This window comes from Salvia splendens, chromosome 18, assembly GCF_004379255.2.
Source record: "Salvia splendens isolate huo1 chromosome 18, SspV2, whole genome shotgun sequence".
NCBI lineage: Eukaryota > Viridiplantae > Streptophyta > Magnoliopsida > Lamiales > Lamiaceae > Salvia > Salvia splendens.
Window position 1 is genome coordinate 3,739,118 of NC_056049.1, and position 12,920 is coordinate 3,752,037.

Consider the following 12,920-nt stretch of genomic DNA (forward strand, 5'->3'; position numbering starts at 1 on the left):
TTTTACCGAATGTTGTTTTGATGCAATTACGTTAATAATTAAATGTTGCAATTAAGCTTAAGAGAGTGGTGGTACAATCATACTATACTACTAGTACTACTATGCATTGGTTCATCATATAAATCTCCTAGCTGAACTTGATTATCTAAGCATTGTCCATTCCTGTCAATCATACAAATTCTACCTAATTCATCCATCAATACAAACGCCCATTAAAAGAGATTCAATTTATAATTATAGTGGGGCATGTTTTAAAATTTTGAGTGGTACAATTGTGATTAATTAAATCCCATGTTCCTTTATTACTTGTAAAATTTCATACGAATAACGATTACTAAATCATATAAGTTCATGAATATATTGCAATTTTTTTTGTTTTTTTTTTTGAATTGAATGAAGATGCATAGAATAAAACTGAAAGATCATTACTGCATCACTGTTTTCTACTCCCCTCAATCAAATTTGCCCCCACATAAAAAAAATACAAAATCAAGCTTTCATGCAATCAAAATAGCAAGGTGTGAAGAATCTATACATATATCCATCTGAGAATCTCAAGGGCTAGAGCAATCACACCCAAAACTCCCAAAACAGCACCATAAACCAAATCCCATGTCTTGGGCGTTTTCTGATTTCCTATACCTTGAAATATATTTACAATGATGAGAACAATGAGGGCATAGCCGAGTATGTTATGATAGATGATCCAATATCTCCGGGAGTCGTGTTCTTCATCCGGCTGCAAACACATGCCTAACAACTGATCCAATGTGAACAAATGTCTCTGATTATAACACTAATGAATGTTCGTGTTAGTTTACCTGAAGAGTAGCCAATGCAAATATTAGAGTTCCAAGAACTCCATGGCTGCTCATGTGATGGTGTTCGTTCTTGATGGTTATCCCGATACCCCATCCGAGCGTGCCAAGAATGAACCCTGAGAATTGGGACATGATGTGAAGATTGTACCAATCGTTGCTTGATTCTTTAAAGTATCGTGCAATGATTGCACCTATCGGCAAGAGGACTCCCCACCCCATGATGTTTATAGCTCCATGGATCTGTCATTGATTGATGTGATCAGATTGGAGGGGTTTGATAGATGTTTTTATCAATCAGAAGAAGCTTACTCTTCTCAAGGCGCGATGCTTGTAGTACTGGTGCTGCTTCGATGGCCAGGCTCCAGTGATCCCGTTGCTTCGATTCTCAAGAGATGCGTTGTTCTTGAGCTGCTCTTGGCGGTTGTGGTGAAGTGAAGGTAGAGCCTCAGCACACATTATGGAAAGTAGTAGTAAGATACAAGGGAAATTCATGCTATATGTTTATACTCTGTTGTTGCCTTTCTGTAAACTTTGATTTTTGAAATTGAACACAACTATGCAATGACAGCTACTGCTGTGTAAAGTAAAGCCATCTCTTGTGCTTTTGTATTGTGAGTGTTGCATTGGAATAAAAGTAGTCTGATAAGCATATATCCTTTACTTGTAAGGAGGGAAAATGCTTGTCAGCCAATCATTTAGCTCATAATGCTGTCTGATTTTATTCCAATCTTCAGCATCTCTCTTTTCCTAAAATCTCCTAATTTAGAAACTCAACACTTTTAACAGGTAACTTTTCACATTCAAGCACGGATACAACTTCAAGCCTTCTTGAAGATTTCCTACCGGCCCTAGTCATATATGTTCCTGAAGTTTTTCAATAGCTCGGGGATATCATAGCCGAGCATATCGTCCACAGCTTGAATCATCTTCGGCTTCAACTTTTCAAAGTCGTCGATGTTGTAGCGACTCAAGACCTCCCTAAATTGTTCCACATTTGGAAAGTCTCCAGCTGGTAGATGGTGTTCTCTTTGAATCTACACCCAAAAGGCTTACGTTATAAATAACTCAAGTGCTTTGTTGGTTTGGGGAGAGGGAAAAAGGCAAGAAAGATTTACCTTTTCGAATTCACCCTCAAGATTATCCATTAGTCGTCGTTGAGCCTTAGATTTGCCCATTAACGCCGGCATCTCCTTCTTAAGATGGCTAATGATATAAGCATGGATCTTGGCCGCTCTAGCGCGTTTTACAAACTCGTTAATCTGACAACATACTAGTGGCATTAGATTTACTTTACCAAACCAAAAGGAGAAATGAATGATTTTTTTGAGGTATTTAAGGCTATGCTTACCCGACGATCGCAAGCCTTTTTGGGTATATCGATCAAGTCTACAAGGAGGTCATCTTGCTCTTTCTCAAACAGTTCCTTTCCCACAGGACCAGTAGCTGCTTCGTTCACAGGCTTGTCATTAAATGATCTGGAAGGCATGTGTTAAAAGATCATCATGAATTGAACTAGATGACTTTTCAAGATGTAGAAGAAGGGAAGATGAACACTAATAAGTCAAGAAGAGTAGAAAAAATAAAGACATTTGGAAAGAAGAAGATTAATGTCAATGGCAGCATACACCACATATAGACCAAATATAGGTTATAAGATTAGTTTGGAGAGCACATGCCACATATAGGTTCTAATTATAGTTTGCTGCTAGTCCAACCATTGATTGTATCATGTTTTTAATAAGATTGATATTCCACAAGAGCGTGTCTATCAAATTAGCCAAAAAAAGTTCAATAGAGGACCCTACCCAATATAGACCCGGGATACTTCTGGAGTATTCAGAACTTTTCCAAGTGACCACATCAGAGCACCGTAGACTCGCATTAACTGCAAGTGAATCAAAAGGTTCTTCAGTAACACTACATGAGAAACACATAAATAGTCATAGTGAAACTTGTAGATAACAATCAACTCAGATTAGTAAGAACTAGCCTGCTGTGTGTCAACTTGATCTGCTTTGTTCAGAACAACGCGTATCTTATCATCATGACCACGAAGTGATGAAATTACACGTTTGAACTCATCACTGATGTCAAGCTTATGGGGATCGAAGAGAAGGAGTATTAAGTCACATTTTGTGGCAAACCATGATATGACACCTGTGAAATCATAGCTTCTCTGTGTCCGTTGCTTTTCTCCAGATAAAACCCCAGGAGTGTCCACAAATGTTATATGTTGAAGCAGCTACAACCAAATAAAGTTGCATCAAATAAATTGAGGAAAGCTTGATTCGATATAATGTTACACATTAGCATGACAAGAAAAACTTACTGGATGTGGCATTTGGGAACACTCAAACTTGGACAAAAATGATCCACCGAAAGTAGTCAAACCAGTAAATGGCAAGTCAGCATGAACAGCAATAGTATTTCCCGGGATGCTCCTCTCATCTGGCCCAGACTAAAGACATCAACAAGAAGTGTGTCATATAAACATAACACAAATTGAATACAAAAAAGTAACTTAATAACACAAACAACATACTGCACCTAAACTGTAACATAGAAACAAAAGTCTAGCCAATAAAAAATTAATCAATTTGTGAACTTACTGTTTATGAACGTTTCTAGCTGCCATAGCAAATAGGCATAAAAAATGAGAAACAGTACATTTTAAGGTTACAAACAGAGAAGCAAGCACGATTCTACTTTTGAAGAAGATGACCATGAATTTCAATTCTATTGTTTCTTATTACACATAAAATTCACGTATTACACCATTTTTAGATTCAATCAAGGAAGACATAAACAATTATAATAGAGATAGATCATGCTTTTCGTGTACCATGACAACAATAAATCGGTCAGTAGTCGGTTCAGGTCCAATATGAGCCCCTACAAAGAAAGAAGAAAACATGTTTAAGTATAAATGAATAGAAAAACAGGAACAATTATAAATTTTATTATCATTTACTGTAACATAAATTCACGTATTTAACCTGGGTAGCTGGATTGAAGCAGGTGCTTTATAAATGTAGTTTTTCCAGTTGAATACTGACCCAAAAGCATGACCATCGGTTTTGCATCAAAATCACTAGTAGTCTGGAAAGTAGAGATAGTATAAGCATGGTAAACCAATGTCTCTTGTTAAGAATATTTGTATTTTGTCCCACATCGGTGAGTGTTAATATGTTATTTGTATTCTGTCCCACATCGGTGATGTGACATAGCCTAGCTTAGTCTCTTGTACTATATATATGATATCATGTAGAACAGTAAAATATAGATATATGCGGAGAAGTATAGAGGCATAGTAGAGAATAGTCGTAGGTGTATTTTATTACTTAACATAGGTCACATATATAGTACAAGGGACTAAGCTAGGCTATGTCACATCACCGATGTGGGACAGAATACAAATATTCTTAACATCTCCCATAAAATAAATGAATAAAAAAACTTGCATACAAGAAAATAAATAGCATTGTGTATCTTTGTTATATAAATGTCATTTAAATGACTCACCAAAAAAGGGGATGCAAAATCATTAAAACGGTACATGGCTTCCAGTGGCTTCAGTTTCTCATTGTACAACATCTTCAAGCCATCAACCACTGAAGTGACTGAATTGAGAGAAGTATGGTTCTGAATAAGAATTCAATAAAAGAAACAAGTCAGACTACTCTTCAAAGTTGAATGGGCTTATGTGCACACACAATGTGCATTTTTAGTTACTGTTCCATTCACAAATGCACTATGACTAGAGAAATCAAAATCCTTAACTATTTCAAATTGCATGTAGCAAAAATTGTTTAGCATAGTGCCATCATGTATGGTTGTTCACCAGTTTTGATGCAGGAAGGAGAACGAATAGACACAACAAGGTCACCCCAAATGCAGTTACCTTCTTAATAGATCGAAACTCTATGTGCATTTTTAGTTACTGTTCCATTCACAAATGCACTATGACTTGAGAAATCGAAATCCTTAACTATTTCAAATTGCATGTAGCAAAAATTGTTTAGCATAGTGCCATCATGTATGGTTGTTCACCAGTTTTGATGCAGTAAGGAGAACGAATAGACACAACAAGGTCACCCCAAATGCAGTTACCTTCTTAATAGACTTTTTGCCAAACAAACTCATTGGTTTTGGTGGTGCTTGTTGGATGTTTCCTGCAATATAGTGTTAGCGAAATTTATTGGAAGAATGCTAGAAGTAGTATAATATTGACAAACTGAATTTATTAGCCATCACTTACCATTGGTTTCAGAATTTGTGTTTGATACTTGATAACTCTTTTTCTGGTTAAGAGATGTGAAATAAATGTTAATGGAGCATACTTTCTAACAAAATCATGAAAGCAAGAAGGTTAACGAACTTACTTCCACAAAGGCATTCAAACCTGCCATTTGTGGAGGATCCAGTGTCTCCAAATAGCCTGCAAGAGCTGTAGGTAAGAAATTTTGGAATAATGCAAATGAGAAAAAGAAAAGAAGTTTTCAGATATCTCTTATCATCAATCATCATTTAGCAAATATATAACCAAAATTCAGACTGCTGCATAAAATAAAATGCAGTTCTCAGCAGAAAGAAGAAAGAATAAATACAAATAAAATGAATATAACGAATAGCATAATGCTGGCTTAATTGTTCCAGTCTTGTACAATAATACTTTGATGAAGGTAACATGTTTCTCCACTTGCCTGTTCTTTTAAGGATATCTGAGTTTAGTTCATTTCCTTCTTGTGCAAAGGATATGAGCTGACAAAGGAATCATTTAACAAAATAACAGAATGAGTTATCCAGTAATCATGCATAACTTTTTGAATCTCAAAGTGTTCTTTTCTACTGACTAGAACCTGCATTGCAGTGATGAATTCCTTCAGACCTAGATATCCTTGTCGCTTCGAATCAGCAATTGCCCAGACCTAGAATTACAACCATGTAAAATAATGATGATCCAAAGAGGAAAACTGCAGGGCAGAAACACAGTAATACTACAACATTGGGGTTCAAAAGAGCAAAAGAAATAGTTTTTTAGGACTAATGAGAAATAAGCACTAGCTCTCTCAGATACAGGCTGCCTGCTGGTCAAAAAATTCAAAAGAAAACGGATAATATTCTTTTTCATTTGCATAAATTAAGTGGAAAATACATGATCATTTCAGAAAGAAGAAAATAGCTCTACATATTCAGTATTCCTTACTGATATCTAGAGATACACGTATAAATACTAATTTCCATCTCTAATAAATTGAAGACTAGACAAACTAACGGAAATTTATGTAAAATGGCGAAAGTAGAAGCTCTTTCAATCTGCATAAGATAAATATACCCAAGAAATATAAGAAATATGTTTTCTATGAAGTAAGCTTCAATAGTTTTTAGAAAAATCACAAAACTCTTGCGCTACATCCAGCAAAGATTAGTAATACCTAAAATCGAAAATCACAAACTCTAGCGCTACATCCACCTAAAATATTAATAGTACCTAAAATCGATACTCACACCTCAATACATAAAAAAACTCAGTAAGAGAAGCATAATCATTATTCACAATATCTCAAACAAAACGGAGAAAATTGAAAAAAATGAGGAATTCATATCAGTATACTAAACCTGCTTGAGCTCTGGTTTCGCTAAACCTGACATGGCAAAGAAACTCGTCGCGTCATTTCCAGTTAACCGGTCATCTCGATCTGTAAACACAAATGAAAACTGAATTAAACGGCTAATATTCCATAGACGGAAACATTGCAACTTGGAAATAAAAACAAATTTTGAAAAAAAAAAAAGGAAAGAGGCAGCAACCTGTATCTGCAAAGTTGAACCAAGTTTGATACATTTTGTGTTGCTCTTTGGAATACAAGTTTATGCCCGAATCGATTTCCATTTCTCGGCGAGAATTTGAATTGCTTCTGTATGCAGTGCGCTGGTGATAAAATTTGTGAATTTGAAAACCGTGAAAGAGGGAATTCAGTAACCAATTTTATGGAGTATCCTCTCTCCTCTTTTCTCTTCCCTGTAGTTCGATTAGTGCAATTTTTTACAGTTTATACAAAACTCGTGCAGCTCGCTATATTTGTTTAAAACTAATTAGTGTTAAAGGATGTGCATATTGTACTTATAATCTTAAAATTTGAATTGTTATGATAATGATAAATTAATAATTATATTTACTTATAATTATGATAGTAATCATGTTTTTCGTTATGAACGTCTTAATATAATTATTTAAATTACGAATCATAATATATATTCTCGATTAATAACTTATAAAATATACTATCTTATTATGATTTTAATTTAAAGAATATTACTTCAATTATTGCGTAATTCAGTTATTATGTCATTTTTTAAATTAAATTTAATTGATTTATAGATGTTCAAAATTCTAACAATTTTTCTTCATTAATATTACTTTCTATAGAATTTTTATCGTGTATAACATGAGATGAACTTTTAATTAGTTGGATTATTTGAAATATCTAAAGATTGCGATTCCCCCCACAATTAAGATTTAAAATTTATTACTATATCTTACGTATTTGGGGTAATCTTTTTGGCATGCCATTTTGATTTTTTATAGTAACATTTGAATGTTATAAACAAACATATAATTTTCTATACCAATACAAATTTTGTTATATAATTTTCTAATTTCAATTTGTGTATAATATTTATATCATTATCATTTTAAAAAAACTATAATCATCATATATTGCTTAAAACAATATAAAAATGACCTAGTATAATGTTTTGGTTGGATGATTGGAATAAAAAAATGTGTCATCATTCATATTATTAAAACAAAGAGAGAGATAGAAAGAGGAGAATTAATAAAACGTAAAAAATGTTGAATAATTAGTATGGTCACTGTTTGAGATTAAAAAAGGTCTAAAATTGAATGCTTAAAAACTGTTTAATAAGCTGAATAAATCAGACAGCTATGACCCACGTAAATTATACTAAAATACAGTAGCTAAAATAAAATTTCAAAGTTGAACCGTTTGTGCAATAGTCCCTCAAATTTAAAACTTTCCCTCAACATTTGTTGCATTACAACACCAACATTTGCTTCTCAAAACAGCCAGCAAACATTTCTGCACATTTCAAAAACAAGAAAATCTAATACTCATATAGTATTTGTCTTCTCATCACATAGATGTAGCTGAATCGATTTCTTTTTCGATAAATATTCAAAGAAAGCATACCGTTCTCGTCTTCTTTCCCTGGCTAGCTTGGTGATTGGTGGTAGTTTGTAGTGGCACTTGCACAAAGAGAAACTTGACTGGGGCTGTGTGTAATTTTTCCTCCTTCACTTTGTTGAATTTCACTATAAATCCTTCTCCTGATCTCGGAGCATTTTCATCCCATTGCCGGAATTTCAGAACAGACGTTGATTTGTGAGACTGACGGAGTAATTTAACTTTGTTAGATTTACACTTATTGTAAGAGTTACCTGACCTAAAATATGTGTTTTAATTATTTTTTCTTATCTTAATAATTTGTTAGATCTGCCAAACGAATCCTAAATAAATGTATTCAATTTGTGTTTTATGTTGGAGAGAAGGTACAAAGAGAAACACTTACATCCATGAATCCTTAACTAATGATCGCTAATTTGCCTCTTGTTTTTGAGTCTGAGTCCAGACACAATTAACCCTAACTGATAAAGAAAAACGACGAAACAAAATAAAGAAAAAACCGTAGTTTGCAGGCGTTGGCTTGATGTTTTAGGGTTTTGTCCGAAGAAAAAAGAACAAGATTTCTTTATATTTAAATAAATACTACTAAAGTACACCTCTATAATTATGCATGTATGGTAAGTAACAAATAGTTTCACTCTTGCCTCAAAAAAAAAAACAAATAGTTTCACTCTATATAATCTTCTCCAAATTAATAGTAATGCAATATAGAAAAATCAAATATCATCTGAGAATTACGAGCACCCCACAATCATATGCATGCAATTTTATTATTAATTACCAATATTTGAGTACTATGGTCTAAATATATATATATATATATAATATTGGACAATAGTCTATCACATAGCACACAAAAAGTAATACAACCATGTCCCTAAAAGTAGTAGGAGTAATACAATATCTTATTTAGAGAAAATTAATTATATATGCAATGTTATTCACTACAAACAAAATCAAAGGCTCATAACATATATCTCTTCACTTCTAATAGTAATAAGTAGGAGTAATAACTAATAACTTCCCTTGAGAAAGAAAGCAGTAATTTCACCAAAACTGAACCACACCATTTGAAATAACTCCTAAAATTATGAAATCCCAATAGTCTTGTTCAAGATCCAAAGTGTGAGAGAAAGCTGTATGGCAAATATTGTGTGTAGCCAAGTTCTATCCAGCATAAATCCGTACACTGTGATTCCAGCTTTATTGTGCTCAAAATATGTCACTGCACCAACATCATCAAATTCAAAAGAATCAAAACACACATGTATAACTAAATAAATATACAAATGTTGTACAAACATACCTAGAGCTTGCCTCCTCTGGTAAGAAATAGTACTGACATAAATTGGAACCAAATTGGTGTTATCCAACACATCATCCCCATCTCCCTCTTCATTATCCGTATCCCAATCTGCCGCGGCAGCAGCAATCTGAGCCGGAGGAGTCACGTCGTCCACTTCATCAAACGAGCTGATCGTAGCACAAGCATGCCATTTAGCCGCTAGAGACGTAACCGATTGCGCCTTGTGCGTGATCTTCGCAGCACTTCGAAGGCAGATGAACAGCCCCGTCACCAAAGTGATCGAACACAGCTGCAACAATCAAATATGCTACTATTAGATTTGTCATTTTCGTCCGTCTTTGAATAATTGTCAAATTTGTCATTTTACTACTTTCTCTAATGTACCTCGTATTCCTAACTTTATCTCCCTCATATATTATTATATATAAAACTAATACATAAAAGTTGGAACTAACTTTTTCAACCTGACTTTCGATTACAATTCTTAAAATACGAGCCAAACCAAAGTGAGCCTCTTATTAGCAGACAGAGAGAGTACTAAAAAGAAGAAGACGTAGAGTTACCTCGAGTTCCCCTGCTGTGGCGATGTTGACGTTGGATTTAGGCTCTGTGATGACGAGCAACGAAGCGAACTGGCTTATGGTGACGAGGATCAAAGTGGATAGGATGAAGAGGCGAAAACGGTGGCTTATGACGCGGAGGTTTCTTCTGATGCTGAGATGCTCGACCAGGATGGCTGCCACGTCGGACTCTGTTTCGAAGAGCTGAGCGAACTCGTCGAGCCTGAGGAGCTGGAGGTAGCAGGTGAGACGGAAGAGGACGCAGACGAGGAAGCAGATTGAGACGCGGTATAGCCACGAGCACATGAGGAGGATGCAGATGATAAACTTGCTTAAGTAGATGTTGTACAGATATGGAATCTGGTTTCCTCCTGTGCTGAACCACCATATCTTGTACACAGTATCTGCCATGAAACAAGGGAGCACGAACACCGACAAAAGCTTCATCGACGTCTGCACATATATGTCCGGTGAAAAACCACGTCCCATGTCAGGAAATAAGTAAAGTTGACAGTAATATATAATTACTGTCTCAAGTAATAAATAAAGTTGACAGTAACACTGTCAACTTTATTTATTTGACAGTCTGACTGTCAAAACAATAGACTTGTGTGGTTTGACTGTAAACAATATCATACTGACATGCAGTTCAGGAAAACTTACGTGGAGCTGGTGAGCATAGCCGTGGCGGACCTTTTCGGATTCTTCAGACAACCTAGTGAGAAACAGGAACCTGCGAAGGCCATATTTTCGCGCAAAAGAGGAGATGTTGAGGAAGGATATGGTGGCGAAGAGGGAGAGGGAGAGCTGAGTGATGGCGTTGAAGGGCCTCTGGTGGCTGGGATCGCAGTCGGAGCAGGAGAATACCAAGTGGGATACGATGGGGAAGCCGATGTTGAGGACGAAAAACACGGACCACGACAGCCAAGCTCGCCACATACTAGAATAATCTAGAAACATCCATTTTAGACCCGATCCGTAGCTCTTTGTCTCGATATTCGCTTCGTTCCAGGAATGTCGCTGCGATAGATTCGGCTTCGGTTTGTTATTCGGCAGCAGAATCTCTACTACTTCATCCTCCATCTTCCCCAATTATGGGAATATTTGATTTTTTTTAATGGATTCTAAACTATTGTTATATAAAGCATTACGCTAATCAAGGTTTGTTTTGATCGACAAATGAGTGAGTAAGGAGAAGCCGAGGTGGCGAATTGAGTTGATAGTTTGTCGAGTTGATTGAACTAAATGTCTAGTATTTTATTGTGTTGGGGAATATATATATATAGTTGGATTAGTCTTTTAGTGGTTTTGGAAGCCAATTTTATTTGAAAAAGATGACATGAAAATGATGTGCCGTTTGTCTAAAACCAAGAGGAGAAGAACTAAAATTCACGGATTGCATGGTGACAAAGATGAGAGTGGCGTTGGGGTAACACAAAGGTTACTTGGATGATGACACGTGCTCAATTATTTAAGGTTGATTTTCCGACAATGACTACTGTTAACTCAAACAAGTGTATGTGGTCAAATATCAAATATGATCCACGAGTATAAATATCCAGCTGCCTGATTTCACATATCATATCATGTTCGTGATAATTGCTACATATTATATTATAAGCAATGGCGGATCTAAAAATTCATAACCGTGGGTCGATTTGAACAAAGTCAGTAAATATAATATTGTAACAAAATTACATAAAATATAAATATCTATATTTTATGTTGTGCGAGATAGTTGGCTTCTATGAGTATCCATATTTGAAAACAACTCAAAATTATTTCGTAATACATATATTCTACAAATAGGATCTCAAATGTTCACATCAAAACTATCAATAGACTTTCTTAATTCATGATCGACCTTAATTTCTCTTTCATCAATTTCGATGTTGTTGTATTGTTATTAACTACCACATGATTTTCTAATTATTGCGGTTCTTATTCAACATTAAAAGAACGAGTGGAAACTATTTTTGGATTTTATTTTTTTCCATTTATCTAAAAGTGAAATAACATAATTAATACATTAAATTTTTTAAAACAAATCACTTTAATCTATAATAAAAAAATCAAAGACAATTATCATATCTATTTAAATTAGGAAATATAGTAATTAAAAATTTGCTAATTTTAAAATTTGAACCATACTATAAAGTGAGAGAAAATAATAATAATAATAATAATAATAATAATAATAATACTAATAATAATAATTGTTATACATATCACAATTCTATGGATTGTAAAACCAAAAGTATGTTAAGTCAAATAAAAAGGGCTCATTTCTAAACCCACCCCCTTGAAATTAAATTAAAAGAAATCAAATAATATGCTGGAGCGGAAGTTTTTACAGCTTAGAAATCAGCGGCGAAAATCAGAAGAACCAGCGGTAGAGAGAAGGCGACGGGGCAGGGTTTGGATGCCATGGGGTCGGAGGCTGCAGGAGGGTATTTTACGGCGGGTCGCCGGGGTCGGCCGACCTCACGCGACCCCACCTACATCCGCCGCTGAGTATAAGCACATGAGTTGTTATATATGACATCGACGGGGCTTGTTTGTAAAAAATTACTGATAAAATCATGGTCAATTTAATACATATCAAAATAGATAATTCAGTCCAAAAGAATAGCTTATTATTAGAGAGAGCTCATTCAATTAACATGCCCCACACTAGTTATTTTCACAATTGATATGGAACATTGAATCCGTAACACAATTAATTACATATGGCATGTACTATAAAATTGAAATTCATTCATTAATATCATAAATTTGTTTTTTAGAATTATTCCAGCTAGAGTCCGTCGCATAGTTAAATTTAAGATAGATAGGCAATCACAAATTTTCAAATTTATAAAATGAATGAGAATTCACAAAATTCTACTTCATCCGTCCCAACTAAGTTGAGTCGTATTCTTTTTTGGGATGTTCCAATTAAATTGAATCATTTTCTTATTTGACAAAAAACAAAATATTCAATCAGTCTTACTTTATTCCATCACATGCTTTACTATATTTATAT

At 34.6% G+C, this 12,920-nt stretch overlaps 3 protein-coding genes across 4 annotated transcripts; all 3 read right to left on the reverse strand.

Annotated features, from left to right (window-relative positions):
• Positions 1-473: 473 nt before the first annotated feature.
• On the reverse strand, positions 474-6,829 carry LOC121777626 (EH domain-containing protein 1-like). Of its 2 annotated transcripts, none has more exons than XM_042174942.1 (18): positions 6,633-6,829; positions 6,441-6,520; positions 5,681-5,749; positions 5,525-5,582; positions 5,204-5,259; positions 5,080-5,122; positions 4,932-4,993; positions 4,344-4,463; positions 3,818-3,920; positions 3,664-3,713; positions 3,151-3,279; positions 2,812-3,063; positions 2,627-2,706; positions 2,170-2,296; positions 1,937-2,080; positions 1,131-1,855; positions 822-1,061; positions 474-753 (listed from the first exon to the last, which is right to left on the reverse strand). In XM_042174942.1, exons 1-16 carry the CDS (start codon positions 6,712-6,714, stop codon positions 1,670-1,672), a joined length of 1,641 nt encoding a protein of 546 aa, XP_042030876.1. In that variant the 5' UTR covers positions 6,715-6,829; the 3' UTR covers positions 474-753; positions 822-1,061; positions 1,131-1,669. The 2 variants fall into 2 exon arrangements, with proteins under 2 accessions (XP_042030876.1, XP_042030875.1); XM_042174941.1 differs by having other exon boundaries at positions 474-760.
• Positions 530-1,277, reverse strand: LOC121777916 (cytochrome b561 and DOMON domain-containing protein At3g25290-like). The gene is made up of 3 exons (XM_042175247.1): positions 1,131-1,277; positions 822-1,061; positions 530-739 (listed from the first exon to the last, which is right to left on the reverse strand). Exons 1-3 carry the CDS (start codon positions 1,275-1,277, stop codon positions 530-532), a joined length of 597 nt encoding a protein of 198 aa, XP_042031181.1.
• A 2,104-nt stretch (positions 6,830-8,933) lies between the features above and the next one.
• LOC121776447 lies at positions 8,934-11,116 on the reverse strand. The gene is made up of 4 exons (XM_042173621.1): positions 10,559-11,116; positions 9,899-10,348; positions 9,336-9,624; positions 8,934-9,254 (listed from the first exon to the last, which is right to left on the reverse strand). Exons 1-4 carry the CDS (start codon positions 10,976-10,978, stop codon positions 9,118-9,120), a joined length of 1,296 nt encoding a protein of 431 aa, XP_042029555.1. The 5' UTR covers positions 10,979-11,116; the 3' UTR covers positions 8,934-9,117.
• Between the last annotated feature and the right edge of the window lie 1,804 nt (positions 11,117-12,920).

What these genes read in the sequence shown, in the direction of transcription:
- LOC121776447 (XM_042173621.1), bottom strand. Translation starts at nt 10,978, where the DNA reads ATGGAGGATGAAGTAGTAGAGATTCTGCTGCCGAATAACAAACCGAAG. An exon ending in CCACAGCAGGGGAACTCGAG is followed by an intron (nt 9,625 to 9,898) that starts GTAACTCTACGT and finishes TGATTGTTGCAG; the next exon opens with CTGTGTTCGATCACTTTGGT. An exon ending in CCAGAGGAGGCAAGCTCTAG is followed by an intron (nt 9,255 to 9,335) that starts GTATGTTTGTAC and finishes ATGTTGGTGCAG; the next exon opens with TGACATATTTTGAGCACAAT.
- LOC121777916 (XM_042175247.1), bottom strand. Translation starts at nt 1,277, where the DNA reads ATGTGTGCTGAGGCTCTACCTTCACTTCACCACAACCGCCAAGAGCAG. An exon ending in AGCATCGCGCCTTGAGAAGA is followed by an intron (nt 1,062 to 1,130) that starts GTAAGCTTCTTC and finishes AATCAATGACAG; the next exon opens with ATCCATGGAGCTATAAACAT. An exon ending in TTGCATTGGCTACTCTTCAG is followed by an intron (nt 740 to 821) that starts GTAAACTAACAC and finishes ATGTGTTTGCAG; the next exon opens with CCGGATGAAGAACACGACTC.
- LOC121777626 (XM_042174942.1), bottom strand. Translation starts at nt 6,714, where the DNA reads ATGGAAATCGATTCGGGCATAAACTTGTATTCCAAAGAGCAACACAAA. An exon ending in AGATATCCTTAAAAGAACAG is followed by an intron (nt 5,260 to 5,524) that starts GCAAGTGGAGAA and finishes CAGCTCTTGCAG; the next exon opens with GCTATTTGGAGACACTGGAT. An exon ending in GCAAAAAGTCTATTAAGAAG is followed by an intron (nt 4,464 to 4,931) that starts GTAACTGCATTT and finishes ATTCTTATTCAG; the next exon opens with AACCATACTTCTCTCAATTC.